General features: G+C 36.9%; 2 protein-coding genes across 7 annotated transcripts in view; both read right to left on the bottom strand.

Annotated features, from left to right (window-relative positions):
* Window positions 1–1,578: 1,578 nt before the first annotated feature.
* Window positions 1,579–13,113, bottom strand: LOC124308796 (5-hydroxytryptamine receptor 1A-like). Of its 3 annotated transcripts, XM_046771885.1 has the most exons (6): window positions 9,196–10,235; window positions 8,553–8,916; window positions 6,797–7,755; window positions 4,327–4,575; window positions 3,812–4,157; window positions 1,590–2,768 (listed from the first exon to the last, which is right to left on the bottom strand). In XM_046771885.1, exons 1-3 carry the CDS (start codon window positions 9,196–9,198, stop codon window positions 7,013–7,015), a joined length of 1,110 nt encoding a protein of 369 aa, XP_046627841.1. In that variant the 5' UTR covers window positions 9,199–10,235; the 3' UTR covers window positions 1,590–2,768; window positions 3,812–4,157; window positions 4,327–4,575; window positions 6,797–7,012. The 3 variants fall into 3 exon arrangements, with proteins under 3 accessions (XP_046627842.1, XP_046627841.1, XP_046627840.1); XM_046771884.1 differs by lacking the exons at window positions 1,590–2,768; window positions 3,812–4,157; window positions 4,327–4,575 and adding exons at window positions 11,852–12,203; window positions 12,797–13,113 and having other exon boundaries at window positions 6,687–7,755; window positions 9,196–11,080; XM_046771886.1 differs by lacking the exons at window positions 6,797–7,755; window positions 8,553–8,916; window positions 9,196–10,235 and having other exon boundaries at window positions 1,579–2,768; window positions 3,812–4,147; window positions 4,277–4,335.
* A 1,502-nt stretch (window positions 13,114–14,615) lies between these two features.
* The window catches only part of LOC124308603 (hemicentin-2-like), a 162,407-nt gene continuing 151,609 nt past the window's right edge, over window positions 14,616–25,413 (bottom strand). For 3 of the 4 annotated variants that reach the window (XM_046771442.1, XM_046771443.1, XM_046771440.1), the window contains 5 exons: window positions 24,720–25,067; window positions 19,465–19,740; window positions 17,517–17,750; window positions 16,166–16,278; window positions 14,616–14,962 (listed from right to left, as the gene is read on the bottom strand). In XM_046771442.1, the coding sequence (XP_046627398.1) occupies window positions 14,879–14,962; window positions 16,166–16,278; window positions 17,517–17,750; window positions 19,465–19,740; window positions 24,720–25,067 (1,055 nt within the window). In that variant the 3' untranslated portion in view covers window positions 14,616–14,878. The remainder of the gene's footprint in view (window positions 14,963–16,165; window positions 16,279–17,516; window positions 17,751–19,464; window positions 19,741–24,719; window positions 25,068–25,413) is intronic. The other variant, XM_046771441.1, reaches the window with a different exon arrangement.

Genomic DNA, 25,413 nt, shown 5'->3' with positions numbered 1-25,413 from the left:
CGTCCGGTGAATCGTGACAACTTTAACTTTTTTTCCTGATCCATTGCAACGTAATTTCTTTTTATCAATTAGGTCAGTGAAAAGATCAGGAATTTAATTCATTACCGTTAAATACCGTCAAGACCTCTTACGTGAGTTGTTAAATTTCCATGGTAAGGATTCCAAGTCAATAATTGTACTCTTTTATTATAAAGTATGTAATTTCTTTGACCTTGCAATTGCCATCCTTCAAATCTATTCGCAATTGTAACGATATTCTCCTTGTAAGATAGGTACTAGATATTTGAATAGCCAAAAACTTTTCAACCTGTTTTCGACAAAGATCATTTTCCTACAACATAAGAGAGCCGAGAATTTTAATTAATAGCTTTCCTTGTTGATCACGACCTTTTACTTTCATCTTCGAAATTTTTTCGTTTTCAAGATTTCTGAATTTTTACTGACATCGATTTATCTATGAGCTTCAATGGTTTTCAGAGCGTTTGCAACATATAGGAAAAAAAAAAAAGAAAAAATAGTGGTCACAACGTTCTGTTTCGATTTTTTTTCCACGTATACCTATTAACGAAAAAAAGTTGTAGAAGCGAATTAGAATAAGTGAAAAGTACTAATTTGATGCATTCATCATCCTACATTTTTGTCAATGCGTCTGTCTTCGGTTTGCCATTTCGAAAAATTTTCGCGCAACAATATCAGGGGCGAATATCGAGAGAGTTTGTAGTTCGGTGGCGCCGCTGGAGGCCAAAATTATAACCAATCGTGTACCACAATTTAAGCACATTTCTATACTCTGGATATTGCGTTCCTTCGCAACTCAGCGGAAAACAGCAAACATACCTAAAGCTTCCAGTGCTTTGCCGATATATCAGGGCTGCTAGTCGGACGTTCCGTTTTACACGCAGTATCTGACGTTCTTCCCCTCAACTGCGAGAATCGAAGCCATTTACCTCCTGGAATTGGATCAAGCTCCGAGCTTTCCCTCGGTCGGTAATTCTGGCCACTACTTATCAGCAGCCCGTCTCGTATCTTTTTAGTCGGAATTTACCTCTGTTGGTGAATGGAAAATATTTTTGTTGCGGGTATATTTACTGGATTGTCCACTTACCATGTAACTTTGATCTATACTTTCACTGAGAAAAATTTTTAGTTCCGGTTACCGCTCGGTCCTTGACTATTTTCATTTTTTACCACGATCGAAAAATGTAGTTTCAGGGTGGAAATGAAAATTAGTTTTATAGCCGTTACCGGAAACTCTAGTATCCGTTACTATTCATTCTCATTACGATCGCTGTTGCTAGATTTTCTTGCAACCGTTGCAAAACTTTAAAGCTCGTGCAAAAATAAATTGACGTTAAAGCCTTGTTTAACTAAAAAAGTAGATTGAACTTCAGAAACTGATTTTTCGTTGCAATAACCAAAAAAGGATCGGCAATAGCGCAAAATGGTTACGCGTACCTCGTTTTTCGTAATTCCAACTATATTCGAACAGTTTTTTTAACGATACCCGTTTCACACAATTTTTCTCAGTGTTCCTGGCGGATATTCTTTCTCGCCTGCCTTACCTGACATAGGAAAGTTTTGAGGTACTGATCACAGATAGCGATGGAGGTTCACAGAGGATGTCAGGACATGGAAATTATGTAAGGTGGTCACTACTGAGATTAGGTTTCCGATGGTTGACATCCTCTCAACAAAAGGATCGATATATTTATCAATAATGTGATATTTATTGCCGAAACGACATATATGAGGGCAATTTCAGAGGCTCGTAAACATTATTTTCAAGCATACAGTGTAACAGAAAATGGACCGACACAAAATGATGACTAAATTTACCCGGAATAACATGATATCTAATAATATATTTAAATGCATTGTAATTAACAAGGTACCTTTTGATTGTTATTATTTTATTATTGTAGATATAAAATTACCTTGAATTTTTTATTCGCTCAGTCAGAATGGAAACCTTACACAGACTTCCTCGCTGCTTTATAATTTTTCGGATCTCGTTTGTTGCGGTGAAAAATTACGTCTGACTCTATTGTTAAGCGTGTTTCATTCCTTACACACTAATTTTTTCATAAAATTTGTAACGCCGGTGTCCCACGATCCGCTTATAACAGGGTCAAGAAAAAAATTTACGGAGCTCATCCCGGCAAACAGCAACTTCACTTCCTTGCAATAATCGATTGAATCGCAGAAAACGTACTTGTGGCTAGCAAAGACATACTGAATCCAGGTGAAAACAATATAGGCGCACAAGAAAAGTACCGCCGAGACTGCTTCGATCTTGGATAGTTTGTTCTTGGCAGTTTTCTTCGCGTCATCATTTTTCACCGACTTACCACCGCGAAATATTCTCAACTCGGCATTATCGCCTGATGCGGTTTCATCTGTCCGGTTTCTATCGGCTCGTCGAAGCTGAATCTGTTTTTTTATTGCGTGATAGAGAATTATGCCGTACGATATCACTCCAAGCGATATCGGAATCATCTCGATATCTGTTATGAGATCTATGAGGTCGGGTGGAGTGAACAAACCCAACCAAGGGATTTTATCACCTTCCGTTGTTTCGGTCCACAGACCTGTTGTTGGTAAGAGGCCAAGAATCGTTCCTAAGATCCATGTCGACACGATTAGAAGACAACCACTTTTTGGGTACATCCAACGGTTGTACTTCATGCCATGGGCTATGAACAGGAACCTGTCAACGGCTATCAAGCCATATGTATAAACGAAGGCTATCGTACTTGCAATTATCATTCCTGTAATCAGAATTGGGTATGTATGTGAGAAGGAGTGAAAGGCTTGTGGAAAACTGACCGGAATTGCGTGAGTGATAGGAAGCATCTTAAGAGGCCGAAAACCAAGTGATTTTTTGACATTTTTTTTCAACACGGAAGAATTCAATGGCTATTTTCTAAACTCTGAGGATATTCTTCTTTTTTTTTTCACTAGTTCGAACTATATCTGGTAATTTTTTCAAGTCATTCGAACCGTGATTGATCGAGTTATATCAACTACGTCCCGAATCAGGTCTTCATTTCCATTGGCAATTTGGGTACACTTTGGAGGTCGAAATTTTGTCATCTGGAACCAAGCAGACTGAATTTATTTCATTGTTCAGATTATTTCTATGAACGGCAACCTAAATATATCCTTTGATGTGAGAAGTTTAAGGTTTTACACGCGTTTTACATAGAAAGTGTCATTTTTTACCATTTTTTCGCAGCTCTTAACACTCAAAAAGGGTACTTTAAACAACGCAACCATCTCAATGGTAGGTTTCGTGTTCCGGGTAAAATTTCGTTTCATTACTTAAATTTCATTTATAACAATCACCAAGTAAAGCATATACTATACATATACATATGTATATATACATATATGGAATTTCAGTGATTCGTGGTATTCGTTATCAGTTCTCCATCCGCAGATAAATATTATTGCGTGTATACGCGTATAGATGTAATTAAGTGATCTTGAGAATGAAAAAATGTCAGCTTCGTTAGTTTCAGATCAAAATTACGACATTCAGAGTGTACTCATAAAATTTCAAGGCAAATGAAGACCTGCTTTGAGACGTAGTTGAGAACTTGACGAATTATGATTAAAACCACTTAAAAAATTACCAGACGTAAATATTTCTTAATATAGGTTGTTCCTCTCCCCTCAACAAAGTCATCTCGATAATCGAATCGTGATCAGAATCAACAATACGACACGTTTTAGTCACGTTCGAATACGCACATGTGATTAAATCAAATATAAGGCACCGTCACCACTGTATTTTCAATGAAAATCTCACCCATCCCGATGCTGCATGAAAGATCAGTGCTAAATGGATCCGGATAATATTGGTCGAGGAGAATACCGACAATTGTGACCAAGTCAGCCATCACACCATTTCCGATGAAGAGGTGACTCGTCTTTAGGCTCACTCCGTTCTTGATGATCGATGCATATAACAAAACGAGCGCCAGATTGGCAACGATAATGAAAATCAGAACGCAGACATCGAAGAAGTCAAGTTGCACATCGACGCCGCTAACATCGTCAAGGTTGAGAATTGTATCTTCCGTAGTGTAGTTAAAATCCATCGTTTCGATGGCTTTTTGAAAGGTTGAAGCTGTGGCTGCGTCTTCTTCTCCGATCTGAAAAAACAACATTACCCTCGAATTGAGTTTCTCATCGGTACTAACACCGAGATAAGTACCACTTTAGATTGTTGTGAAATTTATTCATTTTATTCATCAACATTAAGCGTATATACCATGATTCACGATCAGTTATACAACCATGGAATATGGATGCTTTATATACGTCGTATTTCGTCACGGTCTTGATCTTCGGCAACCAATCAACGTCGGCAATTGCAAGTCACAATTCACACCGACAGCCTCACTCAGCTTTTGTGACGAATGCGTAACGCTCTTAGCCAAAAATCACAAGTTAACCGATCGAAGAATCCTAACCGTTGTGGATTTGGCGATAGTCGAAAGAAGAGATGCGTGAAACGATCACTTTTAAACCACCCAGGAACAAGTCTCGCGTCTGAATAATCCAACGGCTCTGAAAGGAATGAAATTATTACTAACCGTTCGTAACCCCCACTTTTTTTTTCTTATTGTTAGAGAAATTCTCGCTTGTTGGACAGGATGTGAGATATAGTATAAAGTATAAATGCAGATAAATTAATGAGAATCCCAAAACTCAGGGGAATCCTAATCAGATTGGACTGGAGGTCACTCGCTTTGATTATTTTTGGTTACTATTATTTACGATTCGGATAGTTCGATTGAATATTATATTTTCTAAGACTGATTATTCATGATTCATTGTTTTTTCCTTAGGAGTTATTATCGTTATACATTTCTTTATCAAGACTTGGTTGTGTTTATTTTTAAATCGTATCCCGGATAAAAATTTACATCTCATGATATTGTGCAAGAAACAATTAACACACTACGAATGAACTTAATAAAGTAATTCCTTTGATATATAAAATTATTCTACAATTTCTCATCTACGAATAAATTTCTGATATAACGAAAGTAATCCATTAATTACAAACTCTGCATTATAAAAAAAGATACGAACAAGCAGTTCGCATAAATGTGTCATAAATTGTTAATGTACGTGCGGCGATAGAAAGATAGGTAACTTCAACGGATATCAAAGTATGAAGATTGCTTGCAATTATTCAATTTCGAATATATTCGTGAGGAAAAATGGCGATAAGCTACGCTTTGCTGCCTCGACGTATAGTCGGTGAAATGTAAAACAAGAAAAAAAAAAACTACGGTTTGCTACCGAAAAAGGTTGGTGAGTCCAAAAGTATTGAAAGTAGATGAACATACAAAAGTGGAAACAGGATTTAAAAAGTACAGGAGAAAAATCAAATAGGATGCAATATTGGGAACCTGCGTTTATTTCACTTTCTACGATTTCTTCCTTGTTTCCTTTTCTTTAATATGAACGTTTAAAAACGTATTTTGCCATTTCTATTTTTGCGTATGTAATCTACGGGATGTGGTAACTTGTGGTGAACTGAGCGGTAATCGGTACTAAAAATTTCTCTCAATGTTGAAGAAGGATTGAATGCGTGCAATCCCACAAATCAAAATTTTCATTTGTCTTTCAAGAATTCAGTATTCCAAGGAATCTAATTTTATCCCTCTCGAATCAACCTCTATGTGTGATTTAATAAAGAAATTGATTTGGTCAAAATAAGTGATTTTCATTCTATCCATTCAAAATTATACATTCTTTAACGAACTAAATGTGCATTTTGTTGAGAACTTTTAATGATTGAAAGAAACAAATCAATCAAGTGTTTTAATCTAAACGAATCTACATCTTGCAGGTAAAACTCGTTTCGTTGATCCAAGTCGGTGAATATAATTTGACTAACTGCGAAAACTTTCGTTCATTAGAATGTAGGTATGTATCAGTAGAAAGAACAGAAAAATTGTTTTCATACAAATAGTTCAATGAATCTATCTACAATTTTGAATATTTTGTTGGTTGATGAAAAAAAAAAAAAAAAAACCCACAAAAGTCCAACGTGTAAAACAGTTGGGAAAACATGAAGGTTACGGAATCAAAGTTTTCAGTGTATTGGACCAACGACATAAACGAAATATTTATGTCAAATAGATATTTTGTCGATTGGAAAGTTCGTCCAAATGATTTCAGGACTTCCTTTCGTTCCATGATTAAGTCTCGTCAATAAAAATTTACAGTAATGCTGATAAAACATTATTATCTTACTTTATAACCTGAGCATTTGTTTATCCGAACGATATGAGACTACAATCAACAAATAATTTGATTAAATTAATTTTTTAAAAGCTACACTGAAACGAATATTCAGTTGCTTGAATTTAGCTGTAATTTTTCCAACTAAATGTTAACTTCGATTAACTGGGATTTTTTTAAACCACCAAAACACGATCTTGCATCGATCAAACATTTCTGAGATCGAAAAGTAGGATCTTCAGAATAACGCAATGATTTTCACATCAACTATATATAATACATATCGATCGATTCGATATTTCGTTGACTTTAGATCCTCGCATTTCTGTCAAATAATAACATAGTCAACGGAATTATTTTTCATTTATTTCGTGCAACTCATAAATCGTTGTGATAATCGAACTTTCAGTTATGATCCTGAACTTGTAGTTGTGAGCGGAACAATTTTTTTTTTTGATCCAACGCTATTTTCTCTCTCAGTGTATACCTATATATATATATATACATTATATGATCAAGAATAATTAATTACCATGGTTATCGTTTGGTCGTTAGATCGCAAGAAACTGTCGAGTTTCAAATTTCTCCAAGTTCCTAACCCTTCGTAGTCACAGTCTTAAATAGATTCTTTTTTTCTCTAATTGTTCATTGGTTTATAGTTTGTAAATTAGTTCTTGGTTAATTCAGAGTGATTTGTAAATGTTTGATCGATAGAAAATAAGTTCAAGTTTGACAAACAGCGTTCTTTTCACGGGATCGTTGGACCCCTGCACAAAATTCTCCTCATAAAATTGCGAAACCCGTTATGCCACCAAGCGTATATCAGAGGATTGAGCAAAGAGTTTCCAAGACCAAGCAGAGCGAGTGGCGTGTCTATGGCGTATCCAATGGAGTCGCAGGCCCCGGTTTCCGGATCGCAAAAGACGTACATGGTGCACGCGATGAAGTATGGAGCCCAAGTAACGACGATGGTACCGCAGGTAAAGAGGACCACCTTAACAGCCTTGATTCTCGAGGGTCTGTTCTTCGCCTTTTGCTTCGCGGTTTCGTCACCGATCGAAGTTGATTCACCGCCTCGAAATATCCTCAAGTTCTCGTCCCTTCCTCCGTTTTCATTCGTCCGATTTTTGTCGGCTCTGCGAAGCTGCAACACCTTTTTTATCGCGTGGTACAAAATTATACCGTAAAGAACGATGATCATCAATACGGGCACCAGACCGATGGTCACGATCAGTAGAACCAAGCCCGGTGGAGCCAGAAGAATGAACCAACACTTTTTGCCGTTTTGGGTATCGTAAAGTGTCCAGAGACCCGTTAATGGCAGGAAACCGAGGATCAATCCTAGCACCCAAGTACATCCGATCAGCAGACGAGCTCTTCTTGGATACATCCAACGGTTGTACTTCATTCCGTGGACTATGTACAGGAATCTGTCCAAGCCTATCAGGCCCACCGTGTAAACGGATACTATAGTACTGGACACCACCATTCCTGCGATGAAATTGAACGTGAATGAAAAATTACCTCGGTTAAAAGGAACGCGATTGTTTCAAATATCAGTCGTACTCAACACGGTGGTGATCATTTTTTGATACCAGTGCACTGAGATAAATTTTTATTTCCGGTTACCGCTCAGTCCTATTAACTATTTTAATTTTTTACCACGATCGAAAAGTATAGTTTCAGGTAGAAAATGAGAATTAGTTTTCTTGCCGTTACCGGAAAGTCTAGTATCCGTTACTATTCTCTCTTATTGCATGACATTTTTCTCAGTACGACAAATGGAATCGTTAATGGGACTGAAAATTTTTGCAACATTTTTTTTATATCCCAGTTATTTTGTTTTTAACTTCACTTTTTGTGTGTAACGTAAAAAGTTTTGACTGATTATGCTAGGAATAAAATTCAGAATAATAGAATTGATATTAGAATATTTTATGTACGATTAGTTTCATTGTGATACGATACTTTTTTAGTATTTCCAAAAATACCGTTTCTATTAACAAATATCAGGTTATTTTTTCGTGTTACAGTTGCTGCCAGTGAAATTGAATGTTTACCGTTTTGACTCACCTTCTTTGGTTCAGGGTATTTTGTTATTCACAATAAGTGCTGGGTAGTTAGATACAATAAATAACAAAGCAGCTTGAATCGAAAAAGGTAAGTTCTTCGTTGTTAAAAAATTTCGTTGACCAATGTTATTAGGTGGGATAATTCAGTAACGTATTTCAGAATTCTATTCGTACGATGAATCTAGTTTGATTTCATTTTATACAGAAACGACTCACCCATTTGGATTGCGCATTCAATTTGACTGCTGTAGAAGTCGGGAGGCCTGCCAAAAATTACACCGAAGAGAACAGCCAAACCGACAACCAAATCCGACATCGCGACGTTTCCAAGGAACAGGTAAGTCGTCTTTGGAGTTATTCCTTTCTTCAGGATTAATCCTGACGATAATACAACTGAGAGATTCGTCAATATTATAAAGCCACAGAGAATCATTACGAACATGTGAATGGCGGCCAATGAGAGTGTAACTTCTTCCGTCGAATTGAATTTTGGATACTCTGTAGTTTCGTTGGCAATTAACGTCCAAATTGTTGTTTCCCACGTTGTTGAATCTGGCGTTGAGTTATTATCTTCAGTCGCCTGAAAAAAGTTTCCTCAATCGAATCACGGTTCCGTGTTGAAGAAAGGGAACAAAAAATTTCAAAATTTACAAAATGTGAGAAAAGGAAATCTTCGGAAACACGCAAATTCGTAAATTTGTAACATCGAGGAAAAAAAAAAAGATGAACTTTCACGATATTTCTGTCAGTTGAATCGGTGCTTTTTTCAAAAATTAATTATTCGTTGGGAAAATAACATCAGATACTTACTGAAATACTCATATTTATATATAGGTACCGTGTGATTCAGAGTACTCACCATGATTATTATCGTTTTGTTGGAAGATCGTAAAAATCAGCTAAGCTTGAAATTTGTTATCGTTGTTCGCAAGCTTTCGACGGTCACGTAAAATTCGCAAACTATTCGTCCGAAATCACACACTTTGGAAGTCCTTCGGTGATTCCTCTCAAAGACAACGCCTCTGAGATTCAAGCTTTGTCGACGTGAAGGTTCTTGAACGAATGAATACCGTCGTTCAACATCGCCATTTGATTTGTTCATTCCGCTTGCGAATTTCATTTTCTTACTTTGTGCAGGATATTGCGGTAGGTGACCGACATCGCTTGGGAATTGCCAGCTAAGCGCGAAGAAAAAAGCGATTAGATAAACAGATGGCGAATAGAAATGAGTGTATTTGTTTTTAACACACTTTAACTAATGAATAGTTAGCACGAGGAGATGCGAAAAACTTCGATAACTGCGATTTCTGAATTTGTAGTTTATAATTCGTATTCGCATCTGGAATAAAAATTTATTTATATATTATACACAGTAATAGAAAGTAATAATTAGATTGTAGAATTAAAACTATTCGGTATGAAGTGATGTTTTTGGTTTAGCGTTTATTTATTCTCTTACAGATTGTTGAGCAAAAAAACGAGTCACGGAGTCTTAATTAAATTCATTATTCTCGCTCGCGATATTCTGACAACCTCTGTGAAAACGCCAACTTTGTACAACGTGACAAATAAATTGAAAGTAAACTTAAAAATCGGTGTAAAAAGAAGTTCTAAAAAATGATCTTATCTCAATATGTGTAATTGGTAGACTTGTCAGTTTTTCAACAAGAATCGCAACCGAATTTCGCAATACATTTGCAAAGGAAATTGTCGTTCCTAGATAAAAGTAGCGGACAGTGAATACCGTGAATTGAGAACTATATCAATTTTCACCTACAAAATGATTTATACCATTCACGCAATAATACCAAGACAAAATTTTTTTGATAATTTTCGCTATTATCGTTCAATGATGTCGGATTACAACAAATATCCAAGGCAGTCAATTCACTACCAATTTCAAATGGGATGCATATCGACATCGCTCGAATTCCCTGAGCTCTTTGATTTTGTACTACCGGACCTCTGGCTCGATTTTGTGCTCGGAGTGTTGCACGATTGATTAGAATTAGAAGATCGTCCCTTGCGGAGTACTTTTTTCATCATGGTTCTAAAGCCGGTGTGCCACCATGCGTATATAACGGGGTTAAAAAGAGAGTTCAAGAAGCCAAGTATGGCAAGTGGCGAAGCAATGGCAACTCTGAGCGTCTTGCATTCACCGGCAACGAAATCGCAGCTGAATACGTAAATTGTGCAGGCGACGAAGTAAGGGATCCAAGTCAAGACGATGCTGCCGCAAGTGAACATGACCACTTTAACCGCCTTGACCTTGGAAGGTTTATTCTTGCTGGTTTTCTTCGCCGCGTCATTATTCGACGCGGAATCACCGCCGCGGAATATCCTGAAGTCCTCGTCCCGGCTTGCGGTTGGATTTGTCCGATTCCTGTCGATTCGTCGAAGCTGCAACACCTTCGTTATCGCGTGGTACAATATGATACCATAGAGAACCAAGACCAGCAGTATCGGTAGCAGACCGATGATTGTAATTAGGAGTATCAGACCCGGTGGCGCCAGATGTGTGAACCAACAAATTCTGCCGCGGTCTGTCGAACCGGTCCACAAACCTGTCGCTGGTAAGAAACCAAGAATTATTCCCACCACCCATGTGAACAGGATAAGCAGACGAGCTCTCTTCGAGTACATCCAACGGCTGTAATTCATTCCGTGGACTATGTACAGGAATCGATCCACTGCTATCAGACCGACAGAGTACAAAGAGGCCACAGTACTGGACACTATCATCCCTGAAATCGAAGACAAACGTAAGATGTACACTGAGAAAAATTTCATTTGTTACAGTAACTAGAAAAATTGAGTAAAACAGGTATAGTTAAAAAAAAACTGTTTGAATATTGTTGGAATTAGGAAAAACGAGGTGCGCGTAAAAATTTTGCGCTATCGTCGATCCTTTTTTGGTTATTGCCATGCAAGATCAGTTTCTGAGGTTTAGTCTAGTTTTTTAGTTAAACAAGGCTTTAACGTCAATTTATTCTTGCACGAGCATTAAATTTTCGCAACGGTTGCAAGAAAATCTAGCAACAGCGATCGCAACGAGAAAGAATAGTAACGGATACTAGACTTTCCGGTAACGGCTAGAAAACTAATTTTCATTTTCTACTTATAACTACATTTTTCGTTTGTGGTAAAAAATGAAAATAGTTAAGGACCGAGCGGTAACCGGAACTAAAAATTTCTCTCAGTGTATCGTTTGAAAATTGAAGAAGTGGAGTGAATCCTTCAGTGTAAACCAACATGGTCATTTTATGATCGAGTCTCAGTCTGGTTAACTGATTATTAAATGAATTCAAGTTTGTGTCGTTTCCTTATTTTTTTTTTTTTTATATAAGATGACGGTTCAGCTTGGACGGTCTAAAATCATACCACTTTTTACATACCGTCCCACCCTCTATAACGTGTCTTCAATTATAGTCTACACTTCACAGTCTTCTCTCTTCCTAAAATTGTCCAAGAATCAAATATCGTACTGTAAAAAGGACTCGAACGTTAAATCTCACCCAATTGTATGGCGCATGAAAGATGATCGCGATATGACTTTGGATAGAATTGGCCCAAGAGTACCGCAGCACCAGTGACCAGGTCTGCCATCGCGACGTTGCCCAGGAAAAGGTAGGTAGTTTTCGGGCTAACTCCCTTCTTGATAATCAATCCCGATGACAGAACGACAATCAGATTCGTCACGATAATAAGACAGCCAAGAATCGGCACGAAAATGTCGTAGAGCTTCAGCTGGGTTTTCGCGCTGTGAACTTCCGACAGATTCAGGTGTTGGTTTCCAGTTTCATTGAACATGATACCCTTAATCGTAGTTTGCAGGATCGAATTTACAGTTGTGTAATTTTCGTCAGCCTGTAAAAATAAAATTAACAGTCAGTCGAATACTGTCAACACAATAATTCTTCCGACTTTAGACTCAACGAAACAACTTTTTCCAAGTCATTCATTTGCTCATCACTGTACACATGTCACGTGAATATTCTTTATAATCTATTTGTATTTATTCGAAACGTAACGAAAAGTTTATACAAGGTTATAGTTTTGATAAAACTAGTTAAAAAAACAGAAAACAAACGATATTAGTGGGTTTCATTCACATTTTGATTACTGCATCGATTTAATTAATCAGGAGACCAAGTCATCGATTCCAATGACTTGCAAATTGAACTGTTTTGTACTTATTGAACGATTTTCAATTTTCATTCATAACCGAAGATATGTATGGTTCTGGGTACATAGTGAAAATACAGTTTTACAGCTGCAATCACAAAATCTCTAGTACTTGCTACTATTCTTTTTAAACATAGCCACTTGTATTATATTTCGTTGCAACTATTGCGATACTTTGACGTTAACTGTATATTGCTAAAATCTTCCGGCAACGTTAATCCAAGTGAAATTTTTCCCATGATAATTGCTTACACGTTACGAATAAGATGAATTACCATGCTCGACGTTTGGCTAAACGATTCCAAGATCAGCCGCGTCTCTTTCCTATCGTATCCGGCAACAGAGGTTAGCAAATTACTCACAGTTTATAAATAGAATAAGCACTCGGTACTCGTCCTCAGGTTTTTAGCACGAAGTACCTGAAAACAAAGATCTATCAGGATGAAAGAAACAATTCCTCGTGACGTCCGCCGGTAACGGCAAAACGGAAATGAGAAACGATAGAACAGCTTTCAATGTTGACAGATTCTCGTATAAAGTGAGAAGAACAACGCGCGGAGTTCTCGACGGAATAAACTTATCACGGCAAAGTTGTAATCATGCGCAGTTGCTCCCTGATAGCTCGGCTTCGCGTTTCTCTTATGTGTCTGGTTATTATTTAACTCAATCCTACGATTCACGGCTCTTTATCTGCTGTGACAGGATGTGAAAGAAAGCGTCGTAGTCGTTGCATAGATAAATTGATACGTGGATTCCAATGACAGAGCTTCGGTGTTTCCCGTTTCATAACAAAACACTCGAGTTCACTGATTTTTATCGCGTTCGGTAAACTCGTAAAAATTTTTTAACTGCATCGTGAAACATTTTATCTGAATTTTGATGCACCAACGCACGTTAATTTCGTACCTAATCATATTTCCAGCGTTCGCGTAGATACGCTGCAGAAGGTCGCTTATCCAATTCAATGGCATTCGCTGTAATAAAACAGACAGATAAAGTCACGTTATCTATCCAACGTCACGTCAAAAAAAAGTCCGATCATGGTCCAGCCACGAAATGAACTGTGTGAAACGATTGCTTCTGGTTCGAAGAAGCTTTCTTGAATCAGATTTTAACCCGACCAGTTTCAGTTGCTCGGACGAAATCGTCGTTGAGAAGGTTCGAAGGATGTCGTAGGATCAGTTTTTCGCAACGAAAAGGTGTCTTCGTGTCCAACGGACGATTTTAAGAGGCCAAAAAGTTCAGGCATCAAGTTTCACGGTGTCTTTGGGTACAGATGCAAAATCAGAACAACGTAAGACGTTGGATTGAAAGTTGTCTTGAAACACCGGAAAAGCATAACCGCATTTAGCGATGCAAATACCGATTATAACGATATCTTCTGCTCTTCGTGGTCGGCAGATATCCGGGATCTTTCTTAGCGGTTTTATGACCACACATCACTTCCTGTCTTTCCTCATTTCTCGCGGTATTGAAACGACCGCAGGTTCCGGTATGCGGATGATATTTACTAAACATAAAGAATATCAATTAGAGACGAGTTTTTCCCTTCGTTATCTTGTCCACTTACCGCACGCTCGTTATCACGATCTAGATAAATTAACCCTAGTCACATACGCCTGTGAAAACTTTCACGTTACTTGCACGGGGTTAATCAAAACCCAAGCAAACGTTGTAACGTTGTTACTCCACGCAACGTTACGTTACGCGCAGTTGCGACTTGAACGAAAATTCTTGGAGATAATTCAACGATTCAGAAATAGACTCCGATCTTAGTTTTGGCAAAAAAAAAAACTATTGAGGATGTGGGAGAAATTTTTCAGGCAAAAAAAGTAAACCAACACGCAATACGTACACGGGGTCTCTGAGACCCCGAACTTTTTTCAATCATTCTTCGTTTTACCAGCACAAACAACCCTGATTCAACCACGCTGACTTTAAAATTATACGTTAAAGTCGGTTATGGGGTCAACAACAACAATGGGGACCCCGTTTCAGTGACTAGGGTTAATCATTTTCATTATAACAATCAATTTCATCGTGTAAATTGTAAAACTACGCGCACGATGTTTAATGTAACATGAAATTGATGTGTTTTATTTTATATACAGTATTTACAAAATCGTGTTTTATATATATATAATATATATATGTATGTAATAATTAAATGGGTGCCTATAAGTCGTGCAACTCACAACTCGGTACAGTCGTTCCTCACCCGGAAATTATACACTCGCCGCTTATTATTGTCCGAGTTTTCTTCTCTTCTTCTTTTTTTTTTTTCTTTGGTAAAATCAAATTTTTTCTCAAAATCACGTCAACAATTTCCACGTAAAAGAAAAAAAAACAAACATCGTTCAAATACGGCTTTCCTGAATAGTTGTCGTACTCCTGTTGATCGTATCCGAGTATCTGTGAGGCCTCTGAAGACTGTAGTACATCTGAAACAACGGACAAGACCGATTCTTGAATAATAATCAATCGTGTTCCAGAATCGCGGGAAGTAATTTCTATTAAAACAAGGATCGATGAAAATCTCGCGTCAACATTTTAATTCAGAGAACAAACATTATTGTAACAGACAACATTTTGTGTTAAATAATCAATTCCTAACGTAGACAATATTGAATATGAATCTTATGGAATAAAATTAATTATTTAAAAATTATAGCATAAATCTCACGTGAGGGGGGAGGTACAAATTAAAAAAAATAAAAAATAAATAAACACCTCACGTAATCAATGAACGCTCTTAAACAATACGGAAGGGCTGGTGGGGGCAAAATATCACAAGCATATCGTCAAAGGTGAGTTTCACAGGGAAAATCCCTTCGGAGACAATGGAATTAAACCCTCAGTCATTCGCTCATTGTCTCCACTTTGGGTGTTTCGAAGACTAACCTTCGCCGAGTGAATTTTCTAGTCATACAACAATGATGACTGGTTGACTTAGCAATGACAATGACAGTGGCATTAGTCGAATATACGCGTATACGGGCAATTCCATGCGAATCGAACCAACGTCTGATCCTCGCCATTTACGATTTGTTTGTGTTTTTTTTTTTTTGTTCAAATGTCTGAAATTCTCCCAAGTCAGTAACAGTACCTTGAATTTGTGTTAAATTTTTTCTTCTACCGCTCGATTATTTGTATAAATATTGAGCGTGATTTTGAAAAGGATCCTTTTTTAAAATTCTTTAAAATTGTATCTTCTTTTCAAAACACTTGAAAACCGTGCCCACGACGGGTCAGTTTTTTTCTAATTTTATTTTGGTACTTAAAATGCTTGTAAATAATTCATCGGTTGAATAAAAAACCTGGGTTGGGAAAATTGTAGAAAATTTTTTCAAACAAAATCAGACAACGCGTGTGTCAGACGTTGGTCAGATTCGCATGGAATTCCCTATATATATATACATATACATAGTTTCCAGGTTGTTGTAACCGTGGAATAAAAGACAGTGACGAATGAATTCCAAGTCTTCTCTATTTCGACCCACGGTTACTCGAAATCTGTTCTAAAACAAAGATGAAAAAATCTATCGAAACACATTTTGGTCCAGATCAGTCGTGTAATTAGGACCAGTAAGACCATTATCAGCGGAGAGAAAATTTTTAGCTGACAGATGACGACCGGAACTCACGTTGGGTGCTGCCTGGGGATATTCGGGATCCTCTATGACGTCATAGGACATTTCTCTGCCCTCGATGAGATGCGGTCTTCGGGGAAGAGATCCGTATATGGTGAGCTTTCTGTCTGAAAAGAGGATCGAATTGCAACTTTATTTTGACATTATATTCTGTATTTTGCGTAGGTAGATGGGAGGAGGGAGAGAGAGAGAGAGAAAAAAAAAATCGAACGAGATCGTCAATTCGTACCCACTTCTGACTTCTGGCGATTAAACTTACGTATTTACACCAGACTTAATTAAGAACGGAACACTTATTCACCGAGGGGTATTAAATCGGTCCTTCAAACTGCGAGGGTATCTTCTGGAAGCAATTTGTGCGAGAATGTTTTATCGTTGTTCCTACTCTACCCGCTTCGTCGTTTACGGTTTGTTTTTACCTGGATGGTAACGTGCAAGGTTTGGTAAAAGATCAGAGGTAAGAATGAACCGAACCTCTGAAAAACGATCGTTCGAAATGGACCCACGCTTTGTTCACCGTAAATTCCATACATTGAGAAAAAATTCATTTGTTAGAGTAACTAGAAGATTGAGTAAAACAGGTTCGTTGAAAAAAAAAAAAAACTGTTTGAATATTGTTGGAATTGCGAAAAACGAGGTACGTGTAAATATTTTGCGCTATTGTCGATCCTTTATTGGTTATTGTCACGCAAAGTCAGTTTCTGAGGTTTATTCTACTTTTTTAGTTAAACAAGGCTTTAACGTCTAATTTAACTTTACTGACTCAAATAAATATCTTTTTCTTCAACGCGCAGTGTATTCATATTTGTTTTCTCAAATATCCGTGTCTTGAGAATTACTCAGTCAATTTCCATCTCGAAACGTTAAAAATTCACTGAGTCATGATTGTTTGAAAAAAAAAACAATCCATCCATTTTCCGCTATTTTGTTGTTTCATGAATTTTTTTCTTCTCATACTAAAAATTTCATTTTTCCAAAGATGGCCAACTAATTTACCTCGAAATGTCACAGTTGAAGAGTATCGCAGAATTTTTTCAAGTTCATTTCTTTTTGAAATCCAATTTTCCCAGCAATTAACAAGTGAAACGATGCTCGAGTAATTTCACTTCCATTCCTCAATTTTCTCTTTCATCGACTCGATTGATTTTCGCAACGATATAAAAATATAATCCGTAATATAAAGAGCAGAGAATAAAAAAAAAAAAAAAAAAATATTTACTCTCCGCAATAATTTTACGCAGTGAAAATACTGACGCAATTTTGAAAAGCTTTCGGGATACACACTCGGAAGGAGCTTCGTATTTTTCTTCGTTATCGACGATAATTGTCTCCTCGGATTAATCACCTAAATGATTGCCGAGCTCGCTTGTCGGTATGAGGTCCGGATTTCCGTCCTCCTCGTCACCCTTTCCAGCGAACGTTGATATCGTTGGCTGAGGAGGCTTAGGCTTCGCAGGGGTTGCCGCGTGTCGCCTCCACAGCGCCATTAAAACCCCGGTCACGATTAACCCGAGGCCCGTTGCTGTTCCTCCAAGACCGATTAAAATCGGAGACATATCCACGGACGATACGGGATCTCCTGAAAATTTAATCCCGATCAATTCCCGGCTGTCGTTGTATTCTTTTCGATTCAAGCGTCAATGAATTTTCCGACAAAGAAGATTGAAACTAACGGATTCCAAAACATTTTTCAACCACACTTAACTGTTTTAACAAATTTTGCATCAAGACGTTGAAGTTTTCAGTAACAGCTTTGTGCAACAATTTGAGAAAACAAGATACAACGGAGAAGATAAATTGTCGATAATGTTTTTGATTTAAAAAAATTACCCAGTTCAAAATTCAGTTTTGTGCAAGATTCACGAAATTGACCGTCGATAAATAATCGCAAGGAATTGAAAATTAATTAAGTCAAATATAATTACGATTCACGAGCTGAGTTCTGTTGTAAATGTTTAATTGAAACAACTGAAAACTGAACAACCGAAGGTTGTTCAATACTTTTTCTACCTTTGAGAAGCAAGGAAAAATTTGCGTTCGGTATTAAATCGCCCGTTATTTGTCTGAGCTTTTTGAAACAAGTAGTCGGTTTTTAAAACTAGGAAACAATTTCAGACCATTCGTTGACGCAGAGATTTTTAAGATTGTATCTTTAACTTCGTTGCAGCGAGAGGCACGTAATACGAGATTACGTGAGAAAGTTCCTTGCCATGTTATATACCGTAAAGCTCGAGTATATACATATATATATATACGTTCAGCATTGAGATACCCATCTGTCCGTACTCGAGCCTCAATTTATGGAGACTAGTTTAAACATTGACAAAGTGGGTTCGCACATGGCGCCGCACCTTCGGCCACAATCCAAAGCTTTATTTACTGCTCAGAGATATTAGCTCATATTAATTGCCAAAAGTTTCTTCGTGCCTGAACAAACGATAAAACAAATGTGTCAGGTTATAAATTTCAGCTTCCAAAATACGAGCGACAAATTTTTTTTTTCTGCCCTCTTCTTTAATTACGTCGTTTACAGAGGCGGCGTTGAAATTCCAAATTTGAAAAGTCCCGAAACTTGAAGTAAAGAAATGAAACTTTGACAAAACGTCATCAAAGTTTCGAATGGTCCGAAACCCGACGCTCAAATTTCCGAAAGTGCGAGAATGAGTGAATTAAAAAATCTCAATGATCCGAGATTTTCAGTTTCTTCGTTACTTTGTTGTTTTTCCAAAGTTTGATTTCTTCACAAGTTTCGCCGTAAAGTAATTCGGAATTAGGCGGAACTTCGGAACTTTTCAAATTTGGAACTTAAACCCCACCCCTCGTCTAGGTTTCAGATTTTCGAAAATTACTAATTTCTCAGTCGTTATAGAATTTTTTTTTTAAACACAAATTTATATTACATTATTATTATTTTTATAGAATTGTTATTTGTAATAAAATGTTTAAAAAAATAGGTACCTTTCCTTAAAATACGAAACATCCTTCTGGTTTCTTCGAAAGCAAACTTTAGCTGATAAAACAATTTTTTCTCTTATCAATTACGTGGAACAAAATGAAAATTTGACATCCGTAACCCGTCATCTTGAATTTTTTAAATCTTTGAAAAGTTGACTCGTAACGGTAACGTTATTAAATCTTCGAGTACACAAGACGAAGAAAAAGCTCGCTTTACGAAAATGTAAATTCTGTCAATATTCGCTGCGATCGTTTACCCGTATTTCGTTACCTCCATGTAACTTATTCCTACAAATCGCAAGCACAACTTGCGTCGATAAATTCACGTAATTCCTCACCGGCAACGTTTTTCCAGGCAATGCTCCTCAGCGCCACGTTGTCCATGACGACAGGATCGCTTGATCCCTTGGCATTAACGGCGTAGAGACTTACTGCCTCGGTGGGTTTGCGGAGATCAAGTTCCCAGTAAGGGAACGCCGATTCCCAACGTTGATCGCTCGAGACGGCCACAAACTTCTGAGGAAGTCCTCCGTCAAAGCCCTCGATGCACGATATCCGGATCAAAGCACCGCTCAGATTGAATGCTGTGCAGTTTTGCAGAGGATACGGTCTGCCTGTAACGACAAAGCTTACAGAGATTAGGCCATTTCTTAGCTAATCCCACGGAGAACTTGGATCCGTGACTATCGGCAGCTCCCGAGGATATAATTCCAAATCTTACGATTATCCTAGATCCGTAGCAACAATTTTTATCGTTGTCTTAGTGATTCGTTTTCTCCTTCTTAATTTTTTTTTTTTTTTTTAATCGTACAACTCGGTCTTTGTTCGGGATGGATGGAAGAAAAGCAACTCGTCTATGAATTATCGTTCGAATTGTGACAATGAAACAGGGATTAGAAATATAATACTTATATGAAAGAAGTTTGGACTGTCTTTGGAGGCGAGTTTGAAGCTCCCGAAAGCGCTTAATTCCGAATTATTTGCTGGCGAAAATCAAACTTTGGAGAAACAACAAAGTTTCGAATGATCGGAAACGCGACGGCTGATCAAAGTTTCGAAATTCAAAAGTTACGAGAAACGAGCTTTCGATGGGGTAAAATTCAACGAGTGGGTGTAAAAAAAATCGGAATGACTAGGATTCCGAATGTAAAAATATCGAAATTCCGAAACAAAGACGGATCGAAGTGGAGAAATTTCACGAAGCTAGAAATTCACAGAACTGAAAATCTTCGATCATTTAGAATTTCAGTGCTTCAGATTTTTCCTATTTTTTCGTTCTCGCATTTTCGGAACTTCGAAAGTCGAGTTTCGGTCAATTCGAAACTTTCATGTTTCGTCAAAGTTTCATTTCTGTACTTTACGTTGCGTCATCAAAAACTTCGCTATTTGGCGTTTTTTGACCTTTTCAAATTCGGAATTTCAATCCCGCTCCTGTCTGAGCAGAAAAATCAACAAGATTTTTCAATTTTAAAAAGTAAATTATCCCGTTCCACAAAAATAATGTCTTTCGATTCCGGAAAAACATATCTACCGCGATACTTTGTTTGACTTTTAAAACTTTGGTAGACTTTACATCCAGAATTTTCTCACTCGATTCTGATTCATTCACAAAAATTAAATACAAATATATTAACAAATTCCGACACATTATAAATCTACTTCTCGTCGAATCTGTAATAAAGAATAGAAAACAAAATTGCTAAAACCAAAATTCATCAGATGCCTTCCAATTTTATACACTAAAATATATTGTCTTAACGGTCTAAAAAAATCTTAAAACAATATCAACCAAATCACTGCCTGCGGTTATATTTGACTACTGGAAATTCGTGTTGCTTGTTTCAGGTTTCAGGCTAAAGTTTATTTCAACCTTAATTGAAATGGCTCTCCAAGTCTTATGAATATACGATCTTTGTCGAGGTTTTCTGAGTATTTTTGGACCGGTGAAAACGAGCTTGATTCTTTTACTCCGTAAAAGAGAGAGAAAAAAAAAAAAAACAAAACTGAGCGAGGGTGGAAAATAAGAGAGAAAAAAAAACAAGCCAAGAAAGTGAAACAGAATTTTCCGTCGAGCATAATTCTGTGTTCCGGCATTACAGCGAACTGGAATAATACTCTTATAAATTCCTTCTCTTTTACAAACTCGAGGTTTTTCGAACTTGAAAACAACTGCACTGAAAGAAATTTTTAGTTACGGTTACCGGTCAGTCTTTAACTATTTTCATTTTTAACCACAATCGAAAAATACAGTTCTAGGTAGAAAATGAAAATTAGTTTTCTAGCCGTTACCGGAAACTCTAGTATCATTGTTTTATTGAATTTTTCTAGTTACTGTTACAAATGAAATTTTTCTCAGTGTGGATCACGTTTTTCCTTTGTGATACGTACCTACTTACACTTTAAACCGCGCAATCATCACTCACTTGTAAGAACCTAATATTCCAATCTTTCTGCGAGAGAGAGAGAGAGAGAGAGAGAGAGAGAGAGAGAGAGAGAGCAGAGCTGATTAAACTCCTGATTACATTTGACGTATAATACCCTGATTATTATACAGATATATTTTTTTTTCTTTCTTTCGTTTATCTTTTATTTTTGCTCTGAAGATTCGTTCTCGTAGTTTCCCCTTTTTCTGCCACACCAGTCTTGTTGAGGATATAAAGTGAGAGAGGATGATGCGATAGTGAGTGAAAGTTTGCCTTTAATTATACGGATATAATTAGACGTCGAGCTTGCAGCGAGAAACACGAGAATTTCACCTCTTTACATATATTTCGATCAGACGAGAAATAGAATGAAATGTATTACGACCTGCTGAAATATCCTAGAAACGTTATATTATAAAACTAGGAATTCTAATGGTTGAAAATTCTCTCTGCACAGCTTTAAGCGCGGCGATTATTCAGTAAAGAAATTAAGCTTCGAGTGAAAACTCGAGTTTTGGTAACGCGATGAAAAGTTTCGTTCAACATCGACGACAGCCTGCAGTTATAACACCCATAGAATAGGAAAGTTTCGCGGTAATAGATTTACCGGGTGGGGAACTTGAAGCGTGCGGGGATGAACTTCGATTAGAATTTTCATTAAATTCTACAAATTACTGCGGCCCAGAAATTAAATTGGAGTATTCGTGTGTTCTTTTTTTTTTTGTTTCTTATACGTCGGAACGAAATGACGTGAAAATGAGACAAGAAGTCTTCTGATAATTCGTCGATGTCGATTCAAAGAACTTGAAAAAATTATTTACTGTTTGCAAAATGAAATTTCGAATATAATATACATACATATATACAAAAAAAAAACAGAAATTGGCTACCAAGTAAATCTCGGTACACAGATATTTGAGAGCGGAAAAAAAAAGATATAAATTTGAATCAGTTGAGTCGAACTTTTTCGAAAAAAGGATGAATCGACGATTTTTACGATATTTCGTTATTTATTATTAATGTTGTTCTTTTTTTTTTTTTTTTTTGTCTCTTGACCTCGCAGTGCAAGGTGGGAGTAAAAGAAGAGGAGACGTGGAAGTAAGAAAATTATAAATTAACATTGAAGGCGAATAAATTGCCGGAATGCCAATCGAGGAAACTGAAAGAAAATTTCAAATGGAGTGGAAAATACGAGGTTTCGAGATACGTACGTTGAAGATTTCTTCGATGAAATTACATTTAAAAGTAGTGAAAGGACAGCAAATTACCAACACAACACGAAACTCTGCTGCGGGAAATAAAATCGCGGTATTGCTTCGGCTTGGCAAGCACGTCGCGTCTTGATTTTATTATAATTTCTACGAATGTTCTTTTTATACGCCTCGTCGAATCGTGGTGAACGTAAAAGTGTAAAAGCGTGTACCTAGTTGAGTCTGAAATATTCTTAATTTCGTTGAAAAAAGCGCAGTAACGCTTTTATCAAACAAAGTTTATTAAACATACAGATATTCCGGATTTTATTTTTGTCCAGTGATTTTAATTATCGAATGAGAATTCAGGCAACGAAGTAGTTTTAATTTATTTTCAACTAACATGTAATCAATTGTCACTTGTCGATAAACAAAATAAAAATTAAAAAAAAAAAATTCTCAACAGTCTTTTACAGGAGAAAAATTACCATATGAAAAACTAGAGGAAAAAATAGTTGACACGCATTGTTTTTCATGTAACGGTGAAGAATTTTCTTTGAAAGCGATTGTTTTTTACTGTTTTTCATACGATTTGCATTGAGTAATAAACACAGGAAAAATTCAGTCGTTTCTGAGAGAATAAAAAAGAAAACTTTCAGCATTAATTGTACAACAATATTAACGATTAGATTCTGATACTTGGATTGTTTTTGTACGATATATTTTTTTTTTTCGTTTCTCATGTGTAGGAAATCGATCATTCGGTATAAAATTAAATGTTTAACGAGTAAAAAATCAAAAATGCTTATTATTCTTGCTCGATTTGTTGTCGGATTTGCGGATTTAGGCATCATATCCGAAAAGAAGAGTCCGGAATACAAATGATTCATAAATTTTCTCAAAAATAAATACATGAACTGTAATGAACATAATAATTTGTTCATAAAAAAATAATAAGAAGGTAAAAGTACACGTTTGTTGATAAAACATTGAAAATCCGTTTATTTCCAGAACTAAAAGCTCAAATTGAATCATTTTCATCGAACCCCTTTTGCATTTTGCAAGTCTTAATTTTGCTCCTTCTGAACTTTGATTGTCGACCGCAAATATTTTCGTTTTTCCGGCTGTTCCAAATATCAGCCGCTCTAAATTTTTTATTTCGTACCGTTAATTTTCCTCTATATCTCCGCATTCCGCGTTTTGATCATTCGGAATGCCGACTGTTACGGAAATACTTTTTCGAACAAGAGATCGTTCGGTTAAAATAACATTCGAGAGCACAATTATTCTACCGGATGATTTATCGAAAATACCAACTTGGTCACGGCGATCGTTCGTTGTTTCAAGATTCGTATTTCGAAAATTTCGGTTCTTCGACCAATCGAGTTTTTTGTCTTTCGGAATTTTTACCCCTGTCCGTTAATATTCAAGTGTTGCAACCCGAACAAAACAACGAAAGAATATTCCGAGCAGTGTCCTTAGAAATTACGCACTGAGAAAAATTACATTTGTTAGAGTAACTAGAAAAATTGAGTAAAACAGGTATCGTTAAAAAAAAAACTGTTTCAATATTGTTGGAATTACGAAAAACGAGGTACGCGTAAACATTTTGCGCTATCGTCGATCCTTTTTTGGTTATTGCCACGCAAAATCGGTTTCTGAGGTTTACTGTACTTTTTTAGTCAAACAAGGCTTTAACGTCAATTTATTCTCGCGCGAGCGTTAAATTTTCGCAACGGTTGCAAGAAAATCTAGCAACAGCGATCGTAATGAGAAAGAATAGCAACGGATACCAGAGTTTCCGGTAACGGCTAGAAGACTAATTTTCATTCTCTACCTGGAACTATATTTTGTCGATCGTGGTAAAAAATGAAAATAGTCGAGGACCGAGCGTTAACCGTAACAAAAAATTTCTCTCAGCGCTGATATTCGTAATCGAAATAACGTAAATCCATTGAAGTGGGTACGACGGAAACTGACCTGCGGCGACGACCTGATAAAAGCAGGGCTGTTTTGACTGGCCGACGATGTTTCTGGCCCAGCACCCGAGGGTCCCATAATCCATGTCCGTTGCTGGTGTGTAATTCAGTCTGCTGACGGTTCCCTCGCTGGTGTACTTCGAGGGCGAAAGGTCATTGAGGTCGCCGCTGCTGTTGAAGGTCCAGTGAAACGTGACCGACGTCGGACTCGCCTCGACCTCGCAGACTAATTCTATGGTCTCGTGTTTTAGAGCGCCGTGAAGTTCTTCGGGCACGTTGAAAGGCGGCGGTGTTGCGTTTTGGAATTTAGACGGTACGGAATTCAACACGTGCTTGCAGATCGGCGCAACTACGGAAAAAGGTTTTCGGCTGATTCCTCAGTTTTTTTTTTTTTCAATTTTTCTCATTTTTTCAAAATGACGCCCGCATTACTTCCGAATTAAATTCATAATCGTACGCTTTTCCCAATAATCCAAGCAATCCAAGTACAAACAAGAAGATAATTATACCGCCGCACGGACTTTTTGTTTTGAATCCGACTGCGAAAATGCAGCAGATTCGATAGATTTTTAATTAATATATTCTTTTAAAAATACACTGTTCAATTTGCACAGTTATATTTTATACATGGATATTTTGTTTTGAATTTTACACTTGATTAAAATGCAGTAGATTCGTGGAATTTTTATTAAATA

This window comes from Neodiprion virginianus, chromosome 7 (genome assembly GCF_021901495.1).
Source record: "Neodiprion virginianus isolate iyNeoVirg1 chromosome 7, iyNeoVirg1.1, whole genome shotgun sequence".
Taxonomy (NCBI): Eukaryota; Metazoa; Arthropoda; class Insecta; order Hymenoptera; family Diprionidae; genus Neodiprion; species Neodiprion virginianus.
Note: the sequence above shows the minus strand (reverse complement) of the source record. Positions and strands in the feature narration are given on the sequence as shown.